At 47.5% G+C, this 23,411-nt stretch overlaps 2 protein-coding genes across 2 annotated transcripts; both read left to right on the forward strand.

Annotated features, from left to right (window-relative positions):
- The first annotated feature begins 869 nt into the window (after positions 1-869).
- LOC125514367 (alpha/beta-Hydrolases superfamily protein) lies at positions 870-3,329 on the forward strand. The gene is made up of 2 exons (XM_048679676.2): positions 870-1,306; positions 2,845-3,329. Exons 1-2 carry the CDS (start codon positions 970-972, stop codon positions 3,171-3,173), a joined length of 666 nt encoding a protein of 221 aa, XP_048535633.1. The 5' UTR covers positions 870-969; the 3' UTR covers positions 3,174-3,329.
- Positions 3,330-5,095: 1,766 nt separating this feature from the next.
- Positions 5,096-6,751, forward strand: LOC125514368 (uncharacterized). The gene is made up of 2 exons (XM_048679677.2): positions 5,096-5,415; positions 5,864-6,751. The coding sequence occupies exon 2, from the start codon at positions 6,030-6,032 to the stop codon at positions 6,432-6,434; it is 405 nt and encodes a 134-aa protein (XP_048535634.1). The 5' UTR covers positions 5,096-5,415; positions 5,864-6,029; the 3' UTR covers positions 6,435-6,751.
- The last annotated feature ends 16,660 nt before the right edge of the window (positions 6,752-23,411 follow it).

Here is a 23,411-nt window from a genome sequence, read left to right on the forward strand (position 1 = left end):
GGAAATAATTTCGCCTCTGCCTGCGCGCAGGAGTACGAGCGGCACCCAAACGCCGGCAGCTTCCCGAGCGCGCGCACACCGACGATATCCCGCGGCCAAATGATCACATCGCGTTCCCGTTGGCATTTTCTGCAGCAGCCCGGGGGCAGTGTAGTACGAGCACCTGTCAGACCGGGAGAAGCACGACCTCAGTCTCTGGCAGCAAAGATCGTGAATTTTGGCCGGCGAACGCAGTAGTCCGCGGATGGCGAAGAGGCAGGCGTACATCCGACGTGGCGGGACGAGCTGCAGCGCGCGGCCGCGACGAGCAGCCCAGCAGGGGCAGCTAAAGCAGAGGACTGCTGCGAGTGACATGGTGATGGCCACAGCCGCAATGAGCGCGCGACACCGCATCACAGCGTGTCACTGGCGCGCGTGCAGCTGGACCGGCAAGCTGCTTATTGCCGGCGCAGATGCATGAGCCCGGTCATCATTATCTCAGGCGGCGGGGACGCCGAGGAGGTTGAGCGCCAAGTGGCGACGTGCTCGTCTTCGCCAAGGGAGTCAACTCGCGGCAAGGCATGAACCGCATGGCCTTCGACATCTGGTGTGTACGTACTACCGATGTGGAAAGTAACAAGAGAGAAAACAGAAGCAAAACCACCTTCAATTCTCTCCAAAACCACCTAGGCTGAGATTTATACGGTTTTGCAACGTTTAGGGGGAAAATAATCCGGTTTTGAAGTTGCGGAGGTTATTGATCCATTAAGGAGGATTTGAGGAGGGAAAACTATACTTTCTTCTTCAGTAAACTGCAAGCGGGCCGTACCACGGCCTAACGGGCTTACAGCCCACCGGGCATTAACCAAGGCAACTACCGAAAACCAACCGAAGTTAAGGAAGGAACAAAATGGTACGGGGCAGATCAAATCGGGGCAGGAAGTAGCTCAACCCCCCGGAGTGGACTGGCCGGAGCCGGACGGGAGCAGGATGGAGTGGACGACGGTGGAGGCGGCGGACGGGGCCAAGCTGAGCGTGCGGGTCTTCAAGTCGGCGGCGCCGGTGGAGGGCGCGGAGGACGTGGCGGTGGTGCTCGTGCACCCCTACACGATCCTCGGCGGCGTGCAGGGCCTGCTGCGCGGCATGGCCCAGGGCCTCGCGGAGCGGGGCCACCGCGCCGTCACCTTCGACATGCGCGGCGCCGGGCGCTCCACCGGCCGCGCCTCGCTCACGGGCTCCAGCGAGGTCGGGGACGTCGTCGCCGTCTGCCGCTGGGTCGCCGACACCCTCAAGCCGCGCGCCGTCCTCCTCATCGGCTCTTCCGCCGGTAGGTTAACTCCGCCGACCCCCTCGCTCCTCTCCGTAAGTGTTCGGTTTGCCTTGTTGTGAGATTCAGCGAAGCCGGTAATCAAATTGACCAAGTCAGTAGCTATTCTGAAACTGCATATCAGCAAATGGCATACGCAATTGACGATTAACTGATTAAGCACTCATCTTGACCTGCGACCTGAAATGGATAGGTGATGCGTTGCACTGTTGCATTGGAATTGAAAGCTCAAACAACCTTTTGTCCTGATGGAATTTGCCTTCAAATGTACTCATCGTACAATTTTCTTATTACTTCAGTGTCCCCAAAGTCCAAAGATCAAACTAACAGCTGGGTATTACTCACTGTCTCACTGATTTGTGCTCGGGGCTGTTGAGGGGCTGCTAAGCAACCCTTGAGACTCAGAGGCTCCAGTGACTGACCTTATCGTATTGTTAAGGCAACCCCAGTCTTCTCAGAAGCAATTTTTCTTGTTAGGTTATCACCACTATTTTTCAGCCTATCCTTATTAACGTAGGATACCCCGGTCTTCTCCACCGATGCGGCGATGCATCTTCAGTTTGCCGTGACGCGAGATTCAGTGAGGCCAGTAATCAAAATTGACCAAACAAGTAGCTCTTCTGAAACTGTATGTCAACAATTGGCATAAGCAATTGACAACAATTAGACACTCATCTTGACCCGCGACTAATGAATAGGCGATGTGTTGCACTGTTGCATCAGAATCGAAAGCTCAAACTTTCTGTCATCATTGAATTTTCCTTCAAATGTACTCATCAAACAGTTCTTTTACTATTTCAGTGACCCTAAAGTCCAAAGATCTAACTAACAGCTGAGTATTATCACTGAAATGTATTCAGAGCAGTTGAGCAGGTGCTAAGTAACCCGTGTGATAGAGGCGAGGGTTCCTCATCACCGTGTCTAAGAGGCTCCCATGGTGACCTTCTCCTGTTTTTAGGGTAACCCCAATCTTCTCAGAAGCAACCTTTCTTGCTAGATCATTACCACTACTTTTCATCCGATCATTAATGCAGGACACTAGACTAAGCAGATTAGTACTCCCTCCGTTCGGAATTACTTGTCGCAGAAATAGATGTATCTGGATGTATTTTAGTTCTAGATACATCCATATCCGAGACAAGTAATTCCGAACGGAGGGAGTATTTCTCGGAAGCAACCTGGACATGAGACAGTTGTGCTGTACCTATTTTTGGCCACTCATCTGTCCTAAAGATTAGTATTGACTTGACAGTAATGAGGTGTGCAAAGCACACCTACTCTGCTTACCTCTACCCAGTACTGCTCCCTGTGCTCCTAACTGGATTGACGTGCAAGGGTCTTAAGATTTCGTAATGTTAACACAGTGCAAAGCAGTGGCAACTAATTAAGTACCGGTAAGAGAACTTGTGTTGTTGCACAAAATACAATACTGGATCAGGATGATGACGAAATCGTTATGCCTACTAGTTTTCTTCATCCATTCATGTAAGTACTGAATTAAGTTTGGTCATGTATCTCAGTCTAGTTTCCTGTCACAGGAGCACCAATTGCGGGATCTGCAGTTGATAAAGTTGACCAGGTGGTTGGCTATGTTAGCATCGGCTACCCATTTGGTTTAATGGCCTCAATCCTATTCGGCAGACATCATGATGCTATCCTCAAGTCTGAGAAACCAAAGTTATTCATCATGGGAACCAAAGATGGCTTTACGAGCGTAAAGCAGCTGCAAAACAAGCTCAGGTCGGCTGCTGGACGGGTTGATACACACTTGATTGAAGGAGCCGGTCACTTCCAAATGGAAGGTCCTGCTTTTGATGCCCAGATGGTAGATCTCATTGTCAATTTTATCAAATCTTTGCCCAAATAGTGTACTGTAACTGTGTGAAAGTGCGCAAAGCGTGTAGTGATGAACATCGAAAACATACGATTTGGATAGTGCCTTCATGGTTTGTATTTTCTCGTGTTGTATGTGTACACTGGGTGTTGTGTTCGAGATAGTAATCAAATCTTAGTTTCCATTTCATATGAGTTTTAGACTCAGTGATGCAAGCCGCATGGAAAATCTTATTGTCATCACGACATTGTAATCCAATCTTATTATTGTTTGTATAGCCATACTTCTACTTGTGAGTGGTTGCTGTCCTTGCAGTCCAAAAACTGTACTCACATCATTATAATGGAACCAGGTATAGTTTCTGTCTCTTTCTGTCTTTCTGAAATTGTTTGTCAAGCGTTAGCTTCGTCGTAGGTTATATACATGGCTGATGTTGATCTTACGTCTTGTTCTCTGTTTTCAGGCTGGTGGAGGGTGGCCTTCACGACGACGAACCGAGACTAGAAACCTGAGGTTATATATGACCGGTGTTGATCTCATGTCTTATTCTCAGTTTTCAGGCTGGTGAAGGGTGGCCTTCACGGCGACGAATGTACGCTAGAAACTTGAGATGCACGTAACGCGGCTGATCCATCTAACAATAAATAAACTCGTTTTCAACTTTCAACAGATTTGGTTTCGGGGGATTTCATCATCAGCTTTGGAGAAACCTCTGGGACGAGCAACCTGGAGGTAGGGGAAGCATGCAATGAGCATTCTGAAGGGGGAACGTGTTGGATTTGATTTGAGCTGAAACAAGGGGCAGAGGGGGCCTAGCTGGGCATCGGTAGGTCTGATCCTCCTGCAATTTGGTCTGCACCTAGATCATTTTTCCGTCCTTTTTCGTGTCAGCAGATCAGATGGCGTGGATCTGCAGCGCGCGTCATCAAGGGCCGTACGTGGTCCTAATCTCCCACGCTTTATTTGCAAAACCTCAGCGTAAACTGTACCCCAGCTGATGCCTCTGGTGCTGCTGGTGGAACGCAGATGCAGATCCGGATGTGGTGACGAAACACAAAATCTTTTGCTGCGCTGAGTTATTGTAGAATGATATTTTTTACCAAATAAAATTGTATTTTTTTTAATTCACAGTTCATGTTTCGAGCATGCCGAGTTCACAAGTTAGCGGTGAGAATTGAAGGGCAATAACTCGGCCAGGACCTGACATCAAGAGCAGCAAGTACATCCATCCTCTTTCATGCTTGTGTAGAGATACGGTGGTGCCACACCACTGATCATCGGTACGCGTCCTCGCTAGTTTGGTCCTTGACCTAGAAAAAAAAATCACCTCGATCCAAAATCCACGCGAGTAATTGTAAATAAGAAGGTGAAATACGAATTCAAAGCAGAGAGGGGAAGAAGAAATCACGGTGCAGTGCCGTGTCAGGATTCAGAAATAATTTAGTCGAGCCACTTGCCACAGGAGCTGGAGCGGGGTCGGCTTTGTCTAACCACTGTCCGGTAGCGGTAAGTAAGTGCCGTTTCACTGTAGATAATTAATCAATGACGTTCACTCGCACTCTACTATTAGACACTGCATAAGCTGGTAGCACGCCGAGTAGAAACATGCAGGGCCACGGCTAATACTGTGCGGTAAATAGTAGAACATGACCAGTAGAATGGTTGGTAACCCTAGGAGGCACAGGCGCAGGGATGCTGTGTCAGGTGTCGAAAGGCAGGCAAGGCAACTACTGTCTACTGCTACCGACGTTAAACATCCGCTAACACTGAGCAAAAATGCCATCATGGTAAAACTGCAGCACGTTCCTAGGGATCCACGCCGATTAACTTTTTAAGCCGGGAAATTGCTGAGAAGCACATAACTATCTTCAACGGTGGGTAGGCTGCAAGTAAAAAAAATGATAAACAACGGGCAAATGACCCCTCAACTATATATCTAGAAGGGCTAGCTCCCCCTCTCTTTCCCTCTCTCTCTCTCTCGCCCCCGCTGCTGCCTGCTATGCCCCAGCAGCTATTGGAGCTCAGCCATCCAGAAGTAGCAGAGCGCTGGCTAGCTTTGGTAGCTGTTCGTCGATAAGAGCCCCCTCCCGCTTCCCGCACGCCACATATAGCAATCTTTGCTGTTGCCTCCCGATCCGCTGTACTTCCGGCATCGCAGGCCAAGGATTGCCACCGATCCATCGTTTGTTTTCCTCTAGCGCCAGGAGAGCTCCATCTTCTTCTTTTTTGCTGAGATTGGTGCTGCTGCTTGGAGTAGACGCCAGCTTTGTGGCAGGTCAGTTCCTCGTTTTCCATCCATTAATCTGAGAAATGGTTCAGCTGTTGATTTGAATCAGTCCTTGTTTATATATCTTTCTGCTTTCTTGCATAGATAGATGTTATATGTTCTGTAAGAGATTTATTTAAGTCTGTATCCGTCAGATGCGTATTGCTTTGCTGTTTTGTGTAGCTTGCGTCTGGATATTTGGGTTGCTTGATCTGAATTTGCATCTTTTCGATTGCCATGGATCTCAATGAGAATCGTACTTTTCTCGAGAATGAATAAGAATCATAATACTAGTTCATTCTCACCTTCACAAACCAAGAACTCAATAGAACATTTACTGATGTAGCTTGCTTGATAACGGCATGTAGATTAGCTCACTTTGCTGATTTCTATTACCAATCCAAATCGGTTCAGGAGTAAAAATTTGTAACCGCTGTTCTTCATGCCACTGCTGCAGATTTGTAGAACTTTAGCTGGATTATCTTAGCACAAGGTGTCTCTGTAAAACACTCCAGTTTCAGTAAGCAAACTGATACTGATAGAGTAGAAGCAGCCGCTTCAGTGGTTGCCCAAACCAATCTATAGTTCTTGCTGCTGCTGCTGCTGCTGAGTTGAACCAACCAATGGGTAGAGGAAGAGGCAGAGGCAGAGGAAGGACGGCGGCCATTGCCAGGAGCCATGAAGACAAAGGAAGCAGCGGTGAAGAGGTCGTGCCTGCAAGAAAGAGGAGAGGGAGGCCGCAGAAGCACTTCGCCGATAAAACCGAACAGGTTGATGTTGAGAATTTCGTAGAAGATGTCGATGGCGGCGATGAAGATGGCAAAGATGTTAAACTGAATGCAAGTGCTGGTGTGAAGAGAGGCAGGCCACTGAAGGAGAGCCCCAACATGGTCCTGGAAGAGAACAGCAATTCCAGCGTTCGATCAAGCAGCGATGAATCGGCCAGGACCAATGGGTTCAGGCAGATTGGGAACCGGAGGAAGAGCACGCCCCGGCGAGCAGCGGAGGCAGGGCTGGAATGCAAGTAGCAATGAGCAGTGCCATGCCAATCCATCCATGCGATTTTCGGTGCCAGGTAGCCTTCATAATTTGTTTCAAATGTAAACATGACATGCACCGAGTGCTGAAATTCGTGTGTTTATGTGGACGCAAAATGTATGAACTGATGATAGAACACCTACGGAATCTTGTTCAGCTGTTGTAGGCTGATTACTACTAGTATTTTGGTCTGCTTGTTTGTGGCAGAGCTTTACTTGAGGACAACTAGGGATGATAGTATTGCAATTTTGATCATGTTGTTGGTGCTACTCAGGATAAGGGTTATCTATCCAATCAGTTTTATGTATTTTTGGCTCGTACTCTGGTTCGTCAATCTTATCCAAACGAAACTGCTACCAGATTATATATGTTCAGACAAAAGAAAGCTAGTGCTATATTATACTACTCCAGAAGCCATCGTGCCAAGCTGTGGGACGACGATCAATTCCTCCTCGTCGGCAGAGTCGATCGTGGGAACTTGATGCTGGAAACTGATGCATTGTGTGTGTAACGTGATGTAGTAGCATTGCATTTGGACAGCCGTTCTCTCTGCATATCATCTACTCCCAACCGACCAACCAACCAGCGCTCCCACACCACGATTCAATTGGGAGCACATGACAGGAGCCTCGACGCAGACGAGGTGGTGGTGGTGTCGCTGTAGCAGCGGAAACCCGGGCCGCGTCGGGGAGGTAGGGGGGTTCGGGAGCCCGGACACGCGGGGGCAGGGCACGGCCGGCAGCGGCTTTCCGCAAAGCTGCGCCGCTTTGCGACTCGCCCGGCTCGGTGTGGGGCGGCGGTGGCCTGCGCGGCGGCCCCGCGGGCACGTGCTGCTGGCCGGCGAGGGGCGTGGAGCGGCGGACGCGAAGCGAGGTTGTACCCGTACGGGGCGGGCAGAGCGACGCTGTCGCGGGCGCGACATCATCATCGCCGCCGCCGCTGCCGCTGCCGCTGCCTGCCGTGGCCCGGCTCCGGACCCGGTGCGCCATCATTCGGCACTCCGCCCCGCTCTGCTCGCTGGCTGGGGGCATGGGCGTACTGCTACGGCCACTGGAGGGGTGCCCTGGGCTACTTGCGTGATAATTGCACTGTGAGTACTGGTCTGGGCACTGGCCAGGCGGGGCTGACCGCTGCACGAGGAGTCGAGCAGACCACGGCGGGACGCCGTGCCATGCCATCGATGAAGTTGCTGCACTGGGAATCGCTGACGCTCGTGATTTATGAGGCGATCGATGAAGCCGTCCGATCGGGCCTGCCTGGATTCCACGAACACGAAATGGGACATGGGCTCCATGTGACGTAGGCGCTACAATTGATACCTTTCCCCATTTTACTTTTGCTTCGATACACCTTTTTTTTTGCGAGGGAAAAGATATGCTTCGATACACCCTACAAACACATCAACGATCAAGGTCGGTCTGTCCCCCCCTTCATACTTAAACAACTAATAACATTAAAAAACTATTAAGTCAAGTCTAACCCTAATATTTCAAAAAAGAAGTCAAGTCTAAACCCTATTGAAATCCGAATGACCCGGCCTTAGAAAGTTAGCAGGTTCTAAACATTGATATCCAATCTCGAAAAAAAGACATTGATATCTTTCTGTGAAGAAGAATACTCGGATCGTGTAGAGCCAACCATAGTCAGAGATCATCGAGAGAGTTTCATCTTGGCATCCACGAGTAGACTCGAGCGTGTGGCTGACATTGTTTCAGCAGAAGCTGTTGTACTACTTTTTTTTTAAATGGAGGAGGACCCCAGCCTCTGCATCTGGACAATGCATGCAGTCATTTTATTAATTATTCACACAAGACCTTACAAGATTAAAGCCAACGTTTAGACAACATCTGTCGCTACTCCTACACAGCTGATGAAGGGACACTGATAGTCTGAGGCTAATACCAAACAGACCTCGTAACCAAACCTAATATCTAAAAACTGAGGTCCCAACCAGGACGCCTGCCGGGTATGGGGCATCCATCAGTTCAGCGCACTCCTCAACCAGGACACCTACCTGGTATGAGGCCACCACAGTCACCTGCCATCACTTCATCTTCAGTACTGTACTGTTGCATCTACCTTGTCCGGTTTAGCTGTCGTCGACGCCACCATGGCGTCAGACGACGCCACCATCCTACACGTATCCATCCACACACGCTCGTCGCCGAAACTCCGCAGCGCCATGCCGCCGGGATCCGTCGTCGGCCTTCCGGTAAATGAAACACTGCTCCTCCTTGTCCCTTCCAGCCAGCTCCTGCTCCAAAACGATGCCCTCAGGAGGGAGCACGACATCGAAGGCGATGTCATCGTCCGATCCGGTAGATCCAAATCTAGGGTTTCCCCCGAAACATCCCGATCATGTTGAGCAGTTTGCAACGACGATGCCTTAACACGAGGCATCGAAGACGCCGTCATCGTCCGCCATGACCGAAGTCGGCGCGATTTTCATCGGAAGTAGCGCCACCACGATCTCGCCGCTGACTGGATCCGAGCACACCCTCGCCATGTAGACGTATGGTGTCATCGGAAAGCCGGTTGAGGACCTCCGGCCACCCCATCCCGGCCCATCACACGCCGCCGGCCGGCCATAGCCGAAGCACGACGGATCTGGCCGGGATGCCAGATCCGCAGCCACCGCCGCCACCCAACCCGGCCAGGCAAGCCAACGACTCAACCCATCGGCCATGGGGGAAGCGGCCGCCGCCCCACGCCAGGGTCGCCGCCCTGGCCGCGCCGGCTGAAGACGAAGGCGCCAACGCGAGATCGATCCAGACGACCTGAATCCCTCGTGCGCGACCCCGATCAGCCACGCAGAACCTCCTCGCTGCGCTTACGAGAGGTTCACCGCCGGATCCACCACGCCGGCTTCCGCCGCCATGCCGCAAGCGGGCCACGCCTTCCAGGGCAAAGCGCCGTCGCGAGGAGAAGAGTGCCTTGCCGCTGGCGTCCTTCGAGGCGGGCTTCGGCCGTCGGCCTCCTCCGGCAGCGGCCAGGCCGCGGGCTGCAGATGCGAGGGACGGGGCGGCGGCGGCTAGGGTTCGCTCGTGCCGCCCCCCGAAGAGCGACACGAGCGCTTGCGATGTTATTTTTCTCCAATGTGACTATTAGAAGGGCATAAACGCATCCAAAGCCTAGGATGCAACAATGTCCCGGTGAGGATGGACAACATCACGGTGGTGGAAGCTTTAAAGCTTAATGAAGGTCATTCTATGGTGGCAGTCCCTATCTTGGGGTTTTGCAGAGTATTGCTTAGAGAGATCAGGAAGGTTACTATTGAGCATTGTAACAGAGAGTCAAATGTAGTTGCTCATCAGCTAGCTCATTGGGGGTCGTGTAAACACTCCCTCATTGTGGGTGGATGCACCTCCTGATTTTATTGCTAAATTTTTAGCAGACGATGTAAGAGTTATTTGATTTAATAAAGCTGGGCATCAAGGTCTTCCCATCAAAAAATAATAATCCGTATGACCCATTTGAATCCGTATGTGTTGTACAATTAATATGGCTGTATATATTTATGGGCGTCATCGCCCACTCCTCTTGCTCGCCTCATCCTTGCCGAACAGGCGCACCCTTGGAAGAAGCGATGATGCCCTCCTCTCTGGACCGTACCGGCCTCCACTCCATCCCACGTCACCCTCTCCGCTACATCTCGTATCGGTCTCTACCCCATCCCATGCCACTTCACCATCCCAATCCATGCCACCCTGTGCACCGTTTGGCACCACACCCACACCGCCAACTTATCAGATTAGTTTGGCGGCTGTAGCAAATGATTTTAGGGAACCCTAACTGCCGACCCAGTCACAAATGGGATGTCCCAACACGCCCCCGAAGGTAGTTCCGAAAATCTAGAGGCACATTCCCGACGGCCAGGATTCGGGGCTACTTCCGGTGTAACTTCTGGTTGAGCAACAGAGCCTTTGTTGTCAACCATAACCTTATGATGGAACCGATGCCACAATTTGAAGCTCCGAGGAGTGACCCAGAAGTTCTGTGATAAACTTCCAAATGAAGTAAAAAAAATCCTTTTTGAGTTAAGGAGGGTGTGGCGGATAGAATTGCCCCCGGTGCCCCCCCCCTAAAAAAGGACTGGATGACCCAAGAACTATTTGTCAACCCTTCCTAGCGGGCCCGACTTGTCATAGACACATCGAACGGTCAATGTAATTAATGAGGCCACCCATCTCGCCACGCGGCGGCGTAACGGTTCCCTCACGCATTTTAACGGCTTCCAAGGCACCGGGATTCCAAGGCGCTACCATTAATGACGATCGATGCCCACCTACCATCTACCCCTCTCCATATCCTACTCTTCCCTAGGGGCCTACCATTGCACAATCCTCTCCGTCGCCTCAGCCTCCGGTCTCTACAGCCGTCGCAGGATGGCGTGTAATGACGACGGGGCCAGGTCCAGCCAATGGGCACTAGGAGGGTTGCTGCGTAGTCTAACCGCTAGTAAGGCATCATAGTTAGCGGAGTACAACATCCTGGCGTCGTCCAAGACGTTGCAACTCCCGTAGGAGTTGTTGTATTTCCCCAAAGAGGAAGGGTGATGTATCACAACAGCAAAGAGTTGTTGGGGAACGCAGTAATTTCAAAAAAATTCCTACGCACAGGCAAGATCCATCTAGGTGATGCATAGCAACGAGGGGAAAAGAGTGTTGTCTACGTACCCTCGTAGACCGTAAGCGGAAGCGTTATGACAACACGGTTGATGTAGTCGAACATCTTCAGGATCTGACCGATCCTAGCACCGAAGGTACGGCACCTCCGCGATCTGCACACGTTCAACTCAGTGATGTCCCACGAACTCTAGATCCAGCTGAGTGTCGAGGGAGAGTTTCTTCAGCACGACGCCGTGATGACGGTGATGATGAAGCTACCGGAACAAGGCTTCACCTAAGCACTGCAACGATATGACCGAGGTGGATTATGGTGGAGGGGGCACCGTACACGACTAAGATAATTGTCAACTTGTGTGTCTATGGGGTGCCCCCTCCCCCATATATAAAGGAGTGGAGGAGGGGAGGGGCTGTCCCTCTATGGCGCGGCCAAGGGAGTCCTACTCCCACCGGCAGTAGGATCCCCCCTTCCCTAGTTGGATTAGGAGAGGAAGGAAGGGGGAGAGAGGGGGAAGGAAAGGGGGGGGGGGCACCCAATTCAGATTGGGCTTGGGGGCGCGCCCCCTCCTAGACTCCCTTCTACTCTCTCCCACTATGGCCCAATAAGGCCCATATACTTCCCGGGGGGTTCCGGTAACCTCCCGGTACTCCGGTATATGCCCGAACTCACCCGGAACCATTCTGATGTCCAAACATAGTCATCCAATATATCGATCTTTATGTATCGACCATTTCGAGACTCCTCATCATGTCCGTGATCATATCCGGGACTCCGAACAACCTTCGGTCCATCAAAACATATAAACTCATAATACCGATCGTCACCGAACATTAAGCATGCGGACCCTACAGGTTCGAGAACTATGTAGACATGACCGAGACTCATCTTTGGTCAATAACCAATAGCGGAACCTGGCTGCTCATATTGGTTCCTACATATTCTACGAAGATCTTTATCGGTCAAACCGCATAACAACATACGTTGTTCCCTTTGTCATTGGTATGTTACTTGCCCGATATTCGATCGTCGGTATCATCATACCTAGTTCAATCTCGTTACCGGCAAGTCTCTTTACTCGTTACGTAATGCTACATCACGTAACTAACCCATTAGTTACATTGCTTGCAAGGCTTATAGTGATGTGCATTACCGAGAGGCCCAAAGATACCTCTTCGATACACGGAGTGACAAATCCTAATCTTGATCTATGCCAACTCAACAAACACCACCGGAGACACCTGTAGAGCATCTTTATAGTCACCCAGTTATGTTGTGACGTTTGATAGCACACTAAGTGTTCCTCCAGTATTCGGGAGTTGCATAATCTCATAGTCATAGGAACATGTATAAGTTATGGAGAAAGCAATAGTAGTAAACAAAACGATCATCGTGCTAAGCTAATGGATGGGTCAAGTCTCACATCATTCTCTAATGATGTGATCCTGTTTATCAAATGACAAGTCCTTGTCCATGGCTAGGAAACTTAACCATCTTTGATCAACGAGCTAGTCAAGTAGAGGCATACTAGTGACACTCTGTTTGTCTATGTATTCACACATGTACTAAGTTTCCGATTAATACAATTGTAGCATGAATGATAAACATTTATTATGGTATAAGGAAATATAAATAACAACTTTATTATTGCCTCTAGGGCATATTTCCTTCAAAAGTATTTCTCTTAGTTAAGAACCAAGGTTTAATTGAACCAGTAGGAGTCTACAAGCTAACAAGATAAGGAACACCTGCACACAAACAAAATAAATGCCTGCACCCAACTTGGCAGGTGGTTTTGGCAATCCCCTCGTCTTACTAGTTGCAAGGTTAAAAGAAAATAATGGATGATAATAATATAGTGGAGCGGTAAAATAATGGAGAGAAAATAAAAGAGCAATTTTGTAAACACAAGGATTGATGAAAATAGACCCAAGGGTCGTATGCTCACTATTGGCATCTCTCTGGGAAGCAGGTAATGACATGGTAGACAAATTACTATTGGACAATTGATAGAAAAGCGACATTCACGACTATGATTGTGCATGACATAATCATGTATAGGCATCACGTGCATGATAAGTAGACCGTAATCCAACTGCATCCATGCTACTTCTTGAGCTTGCGTTGGTTTTTTTCCTTCAAGAGGAAAGGGTGATGCAGCAAAGTAGAGATAAGTATTTCCCTCAGTTAGAGAACCAAGGTACCAATCCGGCAGGAGACAAGACACAAATCACCAATACCTACACAAACAATCAAACACTTGCACCCAACGCGATAAAGGGGTTGTCAATCCCTTCACGGTCACTTTCAAAGATGAGATCTGGTAGAGATAGATAAAACTAAACAAAAGATAAAGTAAATATTTTTGGGGTTTTTTGGTTTATAGATCGGAAAGTAAAAGATTGCAAAATAGTAGATCGTAAACTTATATGATGGAGAATAGACCCGGGGAACATAGGTTTTACTAGAGGCTTCTCTCAAGATAGAAAATAATACGGGGGGTGAACAAATTATTTTCGAGCAATTGATAGAAAAGCGCAAAGTTATGACGATATCCAAGGCAATGATTATGCATATAGGCATCACGTCCGTGTCAAGTAGACCGACTCGTGCCTGCATCTACTACTATTACTCCACACATCGACCGACTCCTGCGTGCATCTAGAGTATTAAGTTCATGAAGAACAGAGTAACGCTTTAAGTAAGATGACATGATGTAGTGGAATAAACTCAAGCAATATGATGTAAACCCCATATTTTTATCCATGATGGCAACAATACAATACATGCCTCGCTGCCCCTACTGTCACTGGGAGAGGACACCGCAAGATTGAACCCAAAGCTAAGCACTTCTCCCATTGCAAGAAAAACCAATCTAGTTGGCCAAACCAAACCGATAGTTCGAAGAGAATTACAAAGATATAAAATCATGCATAAAAGAATTCAGGGAAGATTCAAACAATATTCATAGATAAGCTGATCATAAATCCACAATTCATCAGATCTCGACAAACACACCACAAAAGAAGATTACATCGGATAGATCTCTGATAACCCACAAGTATAGGGGATTGCAACAGTTTTCGAGGGTAGAGTATTCAACACAAGGGGAGCCAAAGAATATTTGAAGGTATTAGCAGCTGAGTTGTCAATTCAACCACACATGGAGATTAATTATCTGTAGCAAGTAATCAGTAGCAAAGTAATATGATAGTTTTGGTAGTGGTGACAGCATCAATAGTAACGGTAACAGTGATAGCAGTAGTTTTGTAGCAAGTGTAACAGTGATGATAGCGGTAGTAACTTAACAAAAACAATATAGGATAAATTCGTAGGCATTGGATTGGTGACTTGTTGGATGATATTCATCATGAGACAGTTATAACCTAGGGCGATACGACACTAGCTCCAGTTCGTCAATATAATGTAGGCATGTATTCCATAAATAGTTATACGTGCTTATGGAAAGAACTTGCATGACATCTTTTGTCCTACCTCCCATGGCAGCGGGGTCCATATTGGAAACTAAGGGATATTAAGGCCTCCTTTTAATAGAGAACCGAAACAAAGCATTAACACATAGTGAATACATGAACTCCTCAAACTACGGTCATCACCGAGAGTGGTCCCGACTATTGTCACTCCGGGGTTGTCGGATCATAACACGTAGTAGGTGACTATAACTTGCAAGATCGGATCTAGAACATGAATATAATGGTGCTAACATAAACGGTTCAGATTCGAAATCATGGCACCCGGGCCCAAAGTGACAAGCATCAAGCATGGCTGATGACCCACAAGTATAGGGGATCAGTTGTAGCTCTTTTCGATAAGTAAGAGTGTCGAACCCAACGAGAAGCAGAAGGAAATGACAAGTGGTTTTTAGTAAGGTAATGTCTGCAAGTGCTGAAATTGTAAGTAGCAGAGTAGTTTGATAGCAAGATAATTTGTAACGAGCAAGTAACGATAGTAGTAACAAAAGTGCAGCAAGGTAGCCCAGTCCTTTTGAGGCAAAGGACATGCCAAAATGGTCTCTTATGATAAGCAAAGCGTTCTTGAGGGTACACTGGAATTTTGTTGGAAATATGCCCTAGAGGCAATAATAAAGTGGTTATTACTATATTTCCTTGTTCATGATAGTTGCCTATTGTTTATGCTATAATTGTATTAATTGGAAACCGTAATACATGTGTGAATACATAGATCGTAATATGTCCCTAGTAAGCCTCTAGTTGACTAGCTCGTTGATCAATAGATGGCCATGGTTTCCTAACCATGGGCATTGGATGTCGTTGATAACGGGATCACATCATCAGGATAATGATGTGATGTACAAGACCCAATCCTAAGCATAGCACAAGATCGTGTAGTTTGTTTGCTAGAGCTTTTCTAATGTCAAGTATCATTTCCTTAGACCATGAGATTGTGCAACTCCCGGATACCGTAGGAGTGCTTTGGGTGTACCAAACGTCACAACGTAACTGGGTGACTATAAAGGTGCACTACAGGTATCTCCGAAAGTGTCTGTTCGGTTGGCACGAATTGAGACTGGGATTTGTCACTCCGTATGACGGAGAGGTATCTCTGGGCCCACTCGGTAATGCATCATCATAATGAGCTCAATGTGAATAAGGAGTTAGCCACGAGATCATGCGTTATGGAACGAGTAAAGAGACTTGCCGGTAATGAGATTGAACGAGGTATGGGGATACCGATGATCGAATCTCGGGCAAGTAACATGCCGATGGATAGAGGGAATTGTATACGGGATTGATTGAATCCTCGACATCGTGGTTCATCCAATGAGATCATTGTGGAACATGTCAGAGCCAACATGGGTATCCAGATCCCGTTATTGGTTATTGGCCGGAGAGATGTCTCGGTCATGTCTGCATGGTTCCCGAACCCGTAGGGTCTACACACTTAAGGTTCGGTGACGCTAGAGTTGTTATGGGAAATAGTATGTGGTTACCGAAGGTTGTTCGGAGTCCTTGATGAGATCCCGGACGTCACGAGGAGTTCCGGAATGGTCCGGAGGTGAAGGTTTATATATGATAAGTCCAGTTTCAGTCACCGGAATAGTTTCGGGGGTTATCAGTATTGTACCGGGACCACCGAAAGGTGTCCGGGGGTCCACCGGGTGGGGCCACCTGCCCCGGTGGGCCAAGTGGGCTGAACAAGGGTGGGAACGAGCCCCTAGTGTGATGGTGTGCCCCCCAAGGCCCAAGGCACCTAGGGTTGAAACCCCTAGGGGGTGGGGGTGCCTCCCACCAAACTTGGGGGGCAAGTTCCCCCCTTGGCCGCCCCCCTCTAGATGCATCTAGGGGGGCCGGCCCCCTATCCCTTCACCCTACAAATAGAGGGGGGGGGGGTGGGAGGGCTGTCGCACCCCTTCCCTGGCGCAGCCCTCCCCCTCTCCAACACCTCCTCCTCCGTAGTGCTTGGCGAAGCCCTGCCGGAGAACTACAAGCTCCACCACCATGTCGTCGTGCTGCCGGAGCTCTCCCTCAACTTGTCCTCTTCCCTTGCTGGATCAAGAAGGAGGAGATGTCCCCGGGTTGTACGTGTATTGAACATGGAGGCGCCGCTTGTTTGGCGCTAGATCGGATCTTCCGCGATTTGAATCGCTGCGAGAACGACTCCGTCATCCGCGTTCCTTGTAATGCTTCCGCGCAGCGATCTTCAAGGCTATGAAGATGCACTCCCTCTCTCTCGTTGCTAGGATCTCCTAGATTGATCTTGGTGACACGTAGGATTTTTTTGAATTATTACTACGTTCCCCAACAGTGGCATCATGAGCTAGGTCTATGCGTAGATTCTATGCACAAGTAGAACACAAAGTAGTTGTGGGCGATGATTTGTTCAATTTGCTTACCATTACTAGTCTTATCTTGATTCGGTGGCATTGTGGGATGAAGTGGCCCGGACCGACCTTACACATACGCTTACGTGAGACTGGTTCCACCGACTGACATGCACTTGATGCATAAGGTGGCCAGCGGGTGTCTGTCTCTCCCACTTTAGTCAGATCGGATTCGATGAAAAGGGTCCTTATGAAGGGTAAATAGAAATTGGCATATCACTGTTGTGGCTTTTGCATAGGTAAGAAACATTCTTGCTAGAAACCCATAACAGCCACGTAAAACATGCAAACAACAATTAGAGGACGTCTAACTTGTTTTTGCAGTGTATGCTATGTGATGTGATATGGCCAAAAGGATGTGATGAATGATATCTGTGATGTATGAGATTGATCATGTTCTTGTAATAGGAATCACGACTTGCATGTCGATGAGTATGACAACCGGCAAGAGCCATAGGATTTGTCTTAATTTATTGTATGACCTGCGTGTCAATGAAAATGCCATGTAATTACTTTACTTTATTGCTAACCATTAGTCATAGTAGTAGAAGTAATAGTTGGCGAGACAACTTCATGAAGACACGATGATGGAGATCATGATGATGGTGATCATGGTGTCATGCCGGTAATGATGGTGATCATCCCGCGCCTCGAAGATGGAGATCAAAGGCGCAAGATGATATTGGCCATATCATGTCACTTTATGATTTGCATGTGATGTTTGTCATGTTTACATCTTATTTGCTTAGAACGACGGTAGCATAAATAAGATGATCCCTCACTAAAATTTCAAGAAAAGTGTTCCCCCTAACTGTGCACCATTGCGAAGGTTCATTGTTTTGAAGCACCACGTGATGATCGGGTGTGATAGATTCTAATGTTCGCATACAACGGGTGTAAGCCAGACTTACACATGCAAAACACTTAGGTTGATTTGACGAGCCTAGCATGTACAAACATGGCCTTAGAACACGAGCGACCGAAAGGTCGAACATGAGTCGTATAGTAGATGCGATCAACATGGAGATGTTCACCGTTGATGACTAGTCTGTCTCACGTGATGATCAGACACGACCTAGTCGATTTGGATCATGTATCACTTAGATGACTAGAGGGATGTCTATCTGAGTCGGAGTTCATTAAATAATTTGATTAGATGAACTTAATTATCATGAACTTAGTCTAAAATGTCTTTACAATATGCCTTGTAGATCAAATGGCCCATGCTAATGTTGCCCTCAACTTCAACGCGTTCCTAGAGAAAGCCAAGGTGAAAGACGATGGTAGCAACTATACGGACTGGGTCCGTAACTTGAGGATCATCCTCATAGATGCCAAGAAAGCATATGTCCTTGAAGCACCGCTAGGTGACACACCCATTTTCCCAGCAACTCAAGATGTTATGAACGCCTGTCAGTCGCGTAGTGATGATTACTCCCTGGTTCAGTGTGGCATGCTTTACAGCTTAGAACCGGGGCTCCAAAAGCATTTTGAGCAACACGGAGCATATGATATGTTCTAAGAGCTGAAAATGGTTTTCCAAGCTCATGCTCGGGTCAAGAGATATGAAGTCTCTGACAAGTTCTACAGTTGTAAGATGGAGGAAAACAGTTCTGTCAGCGAGCATATACTCAAAATGTCTGGGTTGCACAACCGCTTGTCTTAGCTGGGAGTTAATCTTCCAGATGACTCGGTCATTGACAGGATCCTCCAGTCGCTTCCACCTAGCTACAAGAGCTTTGTGATGAACTACAATATGCAAGGGATGGAGAAGTCCATTCGTGAGTTATATTCAATGCTGAAATCAGCGGAGGTGGAAATCAAAAAGGAACATCAAGTGTTGATGGTGAATAAGACCACTAGTTTCAAGAAAGGCAAGAGTAAGAAGAACTTCAAGAAGGACGGCAATGGAGTTGCCGCACCCGGTAAATGAGTTGCCGAGAAGGAGCCAAAGAATGGACCCAAGTCTGAAACTCAGTGCTTTTATTGCAAGGGAAATGGTCACTGGAAACGGAACTACCCCAAGTACTTAGCAGATAAGAAGGCCGGCAATGCCAAAGGTATATGTGATATACATGTTATTTATGTGTACCTTACCAGCGCTCGTAGTAGCTCCAGGGTATTTGATACCGGTGCGGTTGCTCATATTTGTAACTCAAAACAGGAGCTGTGGAATAAGCGGAGATTGGCGAAGGACGAGGTGACGATGCGCGTCGGGAATGGTTCCAAGGTCGATGTGATCGCCGTCGGCATGCTACCTCTACATTTACCTACATGATTAGTTTTAAACCTCAATAATTGTTATTTAGTGCCAGCTTTGAATATGAATATTGTATCTAGATCTCGTTTAATGCGAGATGGCTACTCATTTAAATCTGAGAATAATGGTTGTTCTATTTATATGAGAGATATGTTTTATGGTCATGATCCGCTGGTCAATGGTTTATTTTTATTTAATCTCGAACGTGATGTTACACATATTCATAGTGTTAATGCCAAAATATGTAAGGTTGACAATGATAGTCCCACATACTTGTGGCACTGCCGCCTTGGTCACATTGGTATCAAACGCATGAAGAAACTCCATGTAGATGGACTTTTGGAGTCTCTTGATTATGAATCATTTGACACGTGCGAACCATGCCTCATGGGCAAAATGACCAAGACTCCGTTCTCCCGAACAATGGAGCGAGCAACCAACTTATTGGAAATCATACATACTGATGTGTGCGGTCCAATGAGCATTGAGGCTCGCGGTGGCTATCATTATGTTCTCACTCTCACTGATGACTTAAGTAGATATGGGTATGTCTACATAATGAAACACAAGTCCGAGACCTTGGAAAAGTTCAAGGAATTTCATAGTGAGGTAGAGAATCAACGTGACAGAAAAATAAAGTTCTTACGATCTGATCGTGGAGGGGAATATTTGAGTCACGAGTTTGGCACACACGTAAGGAAATGTGGAATTGTTTAACAACTCACGCCGCCTGGAACACCTCCACGTAATGGTGTGCCCAAGCGTCTTAATCACACTCTATTGGATATGGTGCGATCTATGATGTCTCTTACCAATCAACCACTATCATTTTGGGGTTATGCTTTAGAGACTGCCGCATTCACTTTAAATAGGGCTTCATCGAAATCCGTTGAAATGACACCGTATGAATTATGGTTTGGGAAGAAACCTAAGCTATCATTTCTGAAAGTTTGGGGATGCGATGCTTATGTCAAGAAACTTCAACCTGAAAAGCTCGAACCCAAGTCGGAAAAATGCGTCTTCATAGGATACCCTAAGGAAACTATTGGGTATACCTTCTACCTCAGATCCAAAGGCAAGATCTTTGTTGCCAAGAATGGATCCTTTCTGGAGAAAGAGTTTCTCTCGAAAGAAGTAAGTGGGAGGAAAGTAGAACTTGATGAGGTACTGCCTCTTGAACCGGAGAGTGGCGCAGCTCAGGAAGATGTTTCTGTGGTGCCTGCATCGACTAGAGAGGAAGTTAATGATGATGATCATGAAACTTCGGATCAAGTTGCTACTGAACTCCGTAGGTCCACTAGGACACGTTCCGCACTAGAGTGGTACGGCAACCCTGTCCTGGAAATCATGTTGTTAGACAACAATGAACCTTCGAACTATGAAGAAGCAATGGCGGGCCCAAATTCCAACAAATGGCTTGAAGCCATGAAATCCGAGATAGGATCCATGTATGAAAATGAAGTATGGACTTTGACAGACTTGCCCGATGATCGGCAAGACATAGAGAATAAATGGATCTTTAAGAAGAAGACTGACGCGGATGGTAATGTGACCGTCTATAAGGCTCGGCTTGTTGCTAAGGGTTATCAACAAGTTCAAGGGGTTGACTATGATGAGACATTCTCACCCGTAGCAAAGCTGAAGTTCGTCCAAATCATGTTAGCAGTTGCTGCATTCTACGATTATGAGATATGGCAAATGGACGTCAAAACAACATTCCTTAATGGTTTCCTTAAGGAAGAATTGTATATGATGCAGCCAGAAGGTTTTGTCGATCCTAAGAATGCTGACAAGGTATGCAAGCTCCAACTCTCCATCTATGGGTTGGTGCAAGCATCTCCGAGTTGGAACATTCACTTTCATGAAATGATCAAAGCGTTTGGGTTTATACAGACTTATGGAGAAGCCTGTGTTTACAAGAAAGTGAGTGGGAGCTCTGTAGCATTTCTCATATTATATGTGGATGACATACTCTTGATGGGAAATGATATAGAACTTTTGGAAAGCATAAAGGCCTACTTGAATAAGTGTTTTTCAATGAAGGACCTTGGAGAAGCTACTTACATATTAGGCATCAGGATCTATAGAGATAGATCGAGATGCCTCATTGGTCTTTTGCAAAGAACGTACCTTGACAAGATATTGAAGAAGTTCAATATGGATCAGTCCAAGAAAGGGTTCTTGCTTGTATTGCAAGGTGTGAGATTGAGCACAGCTCAATGCCCGACCTCGATAGAAGATAGAGAAAAGATGAGTGTCATCCCCTATGCCTCAGCCATAGGGTCTATTATGTATGCCATACTGTGTACCAGACCTGATGTGAACCTTGCCGTAAGTTTGGTAGGGAGGTACCTAAGTGAACCCGGTATGGAACACTGGACAGCGGTCAAGAATATCCTGAAGTACCTGAAAAGGACTAAGGATATGTTTCCCGTTTATGGAGGTGACGAAGAGCTCATAGTAAAGGGTTACGTCGATGCTAGCTTCGACATAGATCTGGCTGACTCCAAGTCACAAACTAGATACGTGTACATTTTGAATGGTTGGGCAGTCAGCTGGTGCAGTTGCAAGCAAAGCATCATGGTGGGATCTACATGTGAAGTGGAGTACATAGCTGCCTCGGAGGAAGCACAGGAAGCAGTCTGGATGAAGGAGTTCATCACTGACCTAGGTGTTATTCCAAATGTGTCGGGCCCGATGACTCTCTTCTGTGACAACACTGGAGCTATTGCTCTTGCCAAGGAGCCCAGGTTTCACAAGAAGACCATGCATATCAAGTGTCGCTTCAACTCCATTAGTGAATATATTCAAGATGGAGACATAGATATTTGTAAAGTGCATACGGATCTGAATGTCGCACATCCGTTGACTAAACCTCTTCCACGAGCAAAACATGATCAACACTAGAACTCTATGGGTGTTCGATTCATCACAATGTAACTAGATTATTAACTCTAGTGCAAGTGGGAGACTGTCGGAAATATGCCCTAGAGGCAATAATAAAGTGGTTATTATTATATTTCCTTGTTCATGATAATTGTCTATTGTTCATGCTATAATTGTATTAGCTGGAAACCGTAATACATGTGTGATACATAGATCGTAATATGTCCCTAGTAAGCCTCTAGTTGACTAGCTCGTTGATCAATAGATGGTCATGGTTTCCTGACCAAGGGCATTGGATGTCGTTGATAACGGGATCACATCATTAGGAGAATGATGTGATGGACAAGACCCAATCCTGAGCATAGCAGAAGATCGTGTAGTTCGTTTGCTAGAGCTTTTCTAATGTCAAGTATCATTTCCTTAGACCATGCGATTGTGCAACTCCTGGATACCGTAGGAGTGATTTGGTTGTACCAAAAGTCACAACATAACTGGGCGACTATAAAGGTGCACCACAGGTATCTCCGAAAGTGTCTGTTGGTTGGCACGAATCGAGACTAGGATTTGTCACTCTGTATGATGGAGAGGTATCTCTGGGCCCACTCGGTAATGCATCATCATAATGAGCTCAATGTGACTAAGGAGTTAGCCACGGGATCATGAGTTACGGAACAAGTAAAGAGACTTGCCGGTAACGAGATTGAACGAGGTATGGGGATACCGACTATCGAATCTTGGGCAAGTAACATGCCGATGGACAAAGGGAATTGTATACGTGATTGATTGAATCCCCGACATTGTGGTTCATCTGATGAGATAATCATGGAACATGTGGGAGCCAACATGGGTATCCAGATCCCGCTATTGGTTATTGGCCGGAGAGATGTCTCAGTCATGTCTGCATGGTTCCCAAACCCGTAGGGTCTACACACTTAAGGTTCGGTGACGCTAGAGTTGTTATGGGAAATAGTATGTGGTTACCGAAGGTTGTTCGGAGTCCTGGATGTGATCTCGGACGTCACGAGGAGTTTCGGAATGGTCCGGAGGTGAAGATCTATATATGGGAAGTCTAGTTTCAGTCACCGGAATAGTTTCGGGGGTTATTGGTATTGTACCGGGACCACCGAAAGGTGTCCGGGGGTCCACCGGGTGGGGCCACCTACCCTGATGGGCCAAGTGGGTTGAAAAAGGGTGGGAACCAGCCCCTAGTGGGCTGGTGCGCCCCCCAAGGGCCGCAAGGCGCCTACGGTTGAAAACCCTAGGGGGTGGGGGCGCCTCCCACCAAACTTGGGGGGCAAGTTCCCCCCTTGGCCGCCCCCTCTAGATGCATCTAGG

This window comes from Triticum urartu, chromosome 6A, assembly GCF_056163025.1.
Source record: "Triticum urartu cultivar PI428250 chromosome 6A, HENAU_Tu73, whole genome shotgun sequence".
Classification (NCBI taxonomy): domain Eukaryota; kingdom Viridiplantae; phylum Streptophyta; class Magnoliopsida; order Poales; family Poaceae; genus Triticum; species Triticum urartu.

What these genes read in the sequence shown, in the direction of transcription:
- LOC125514367 (XM_048679676.2), top strand. Translation starts at nt 970, where the DNA reads ATGGAGTGGACGACGGTGGAGGCGGCGGACGGGGCCAAGCTGAGCGTG. An exon ending in CCTCATCGGCTCTTCCGCCG is followed by an intron (nt 1,307 to 2,844) that starts GTAGGTTAACTC and finishes TTCCTGTCACAG; the next exon opens with GAGCACCAATTGCGGGATCT.
- LOC125514368 (XM_048679677.2), top strand. Translation starts at nt 6,030, where the DNA reads ATGGGTAGAGGAAGAGGCAGAGGCAGAGGAAGGACGGCGGCCATTGCC.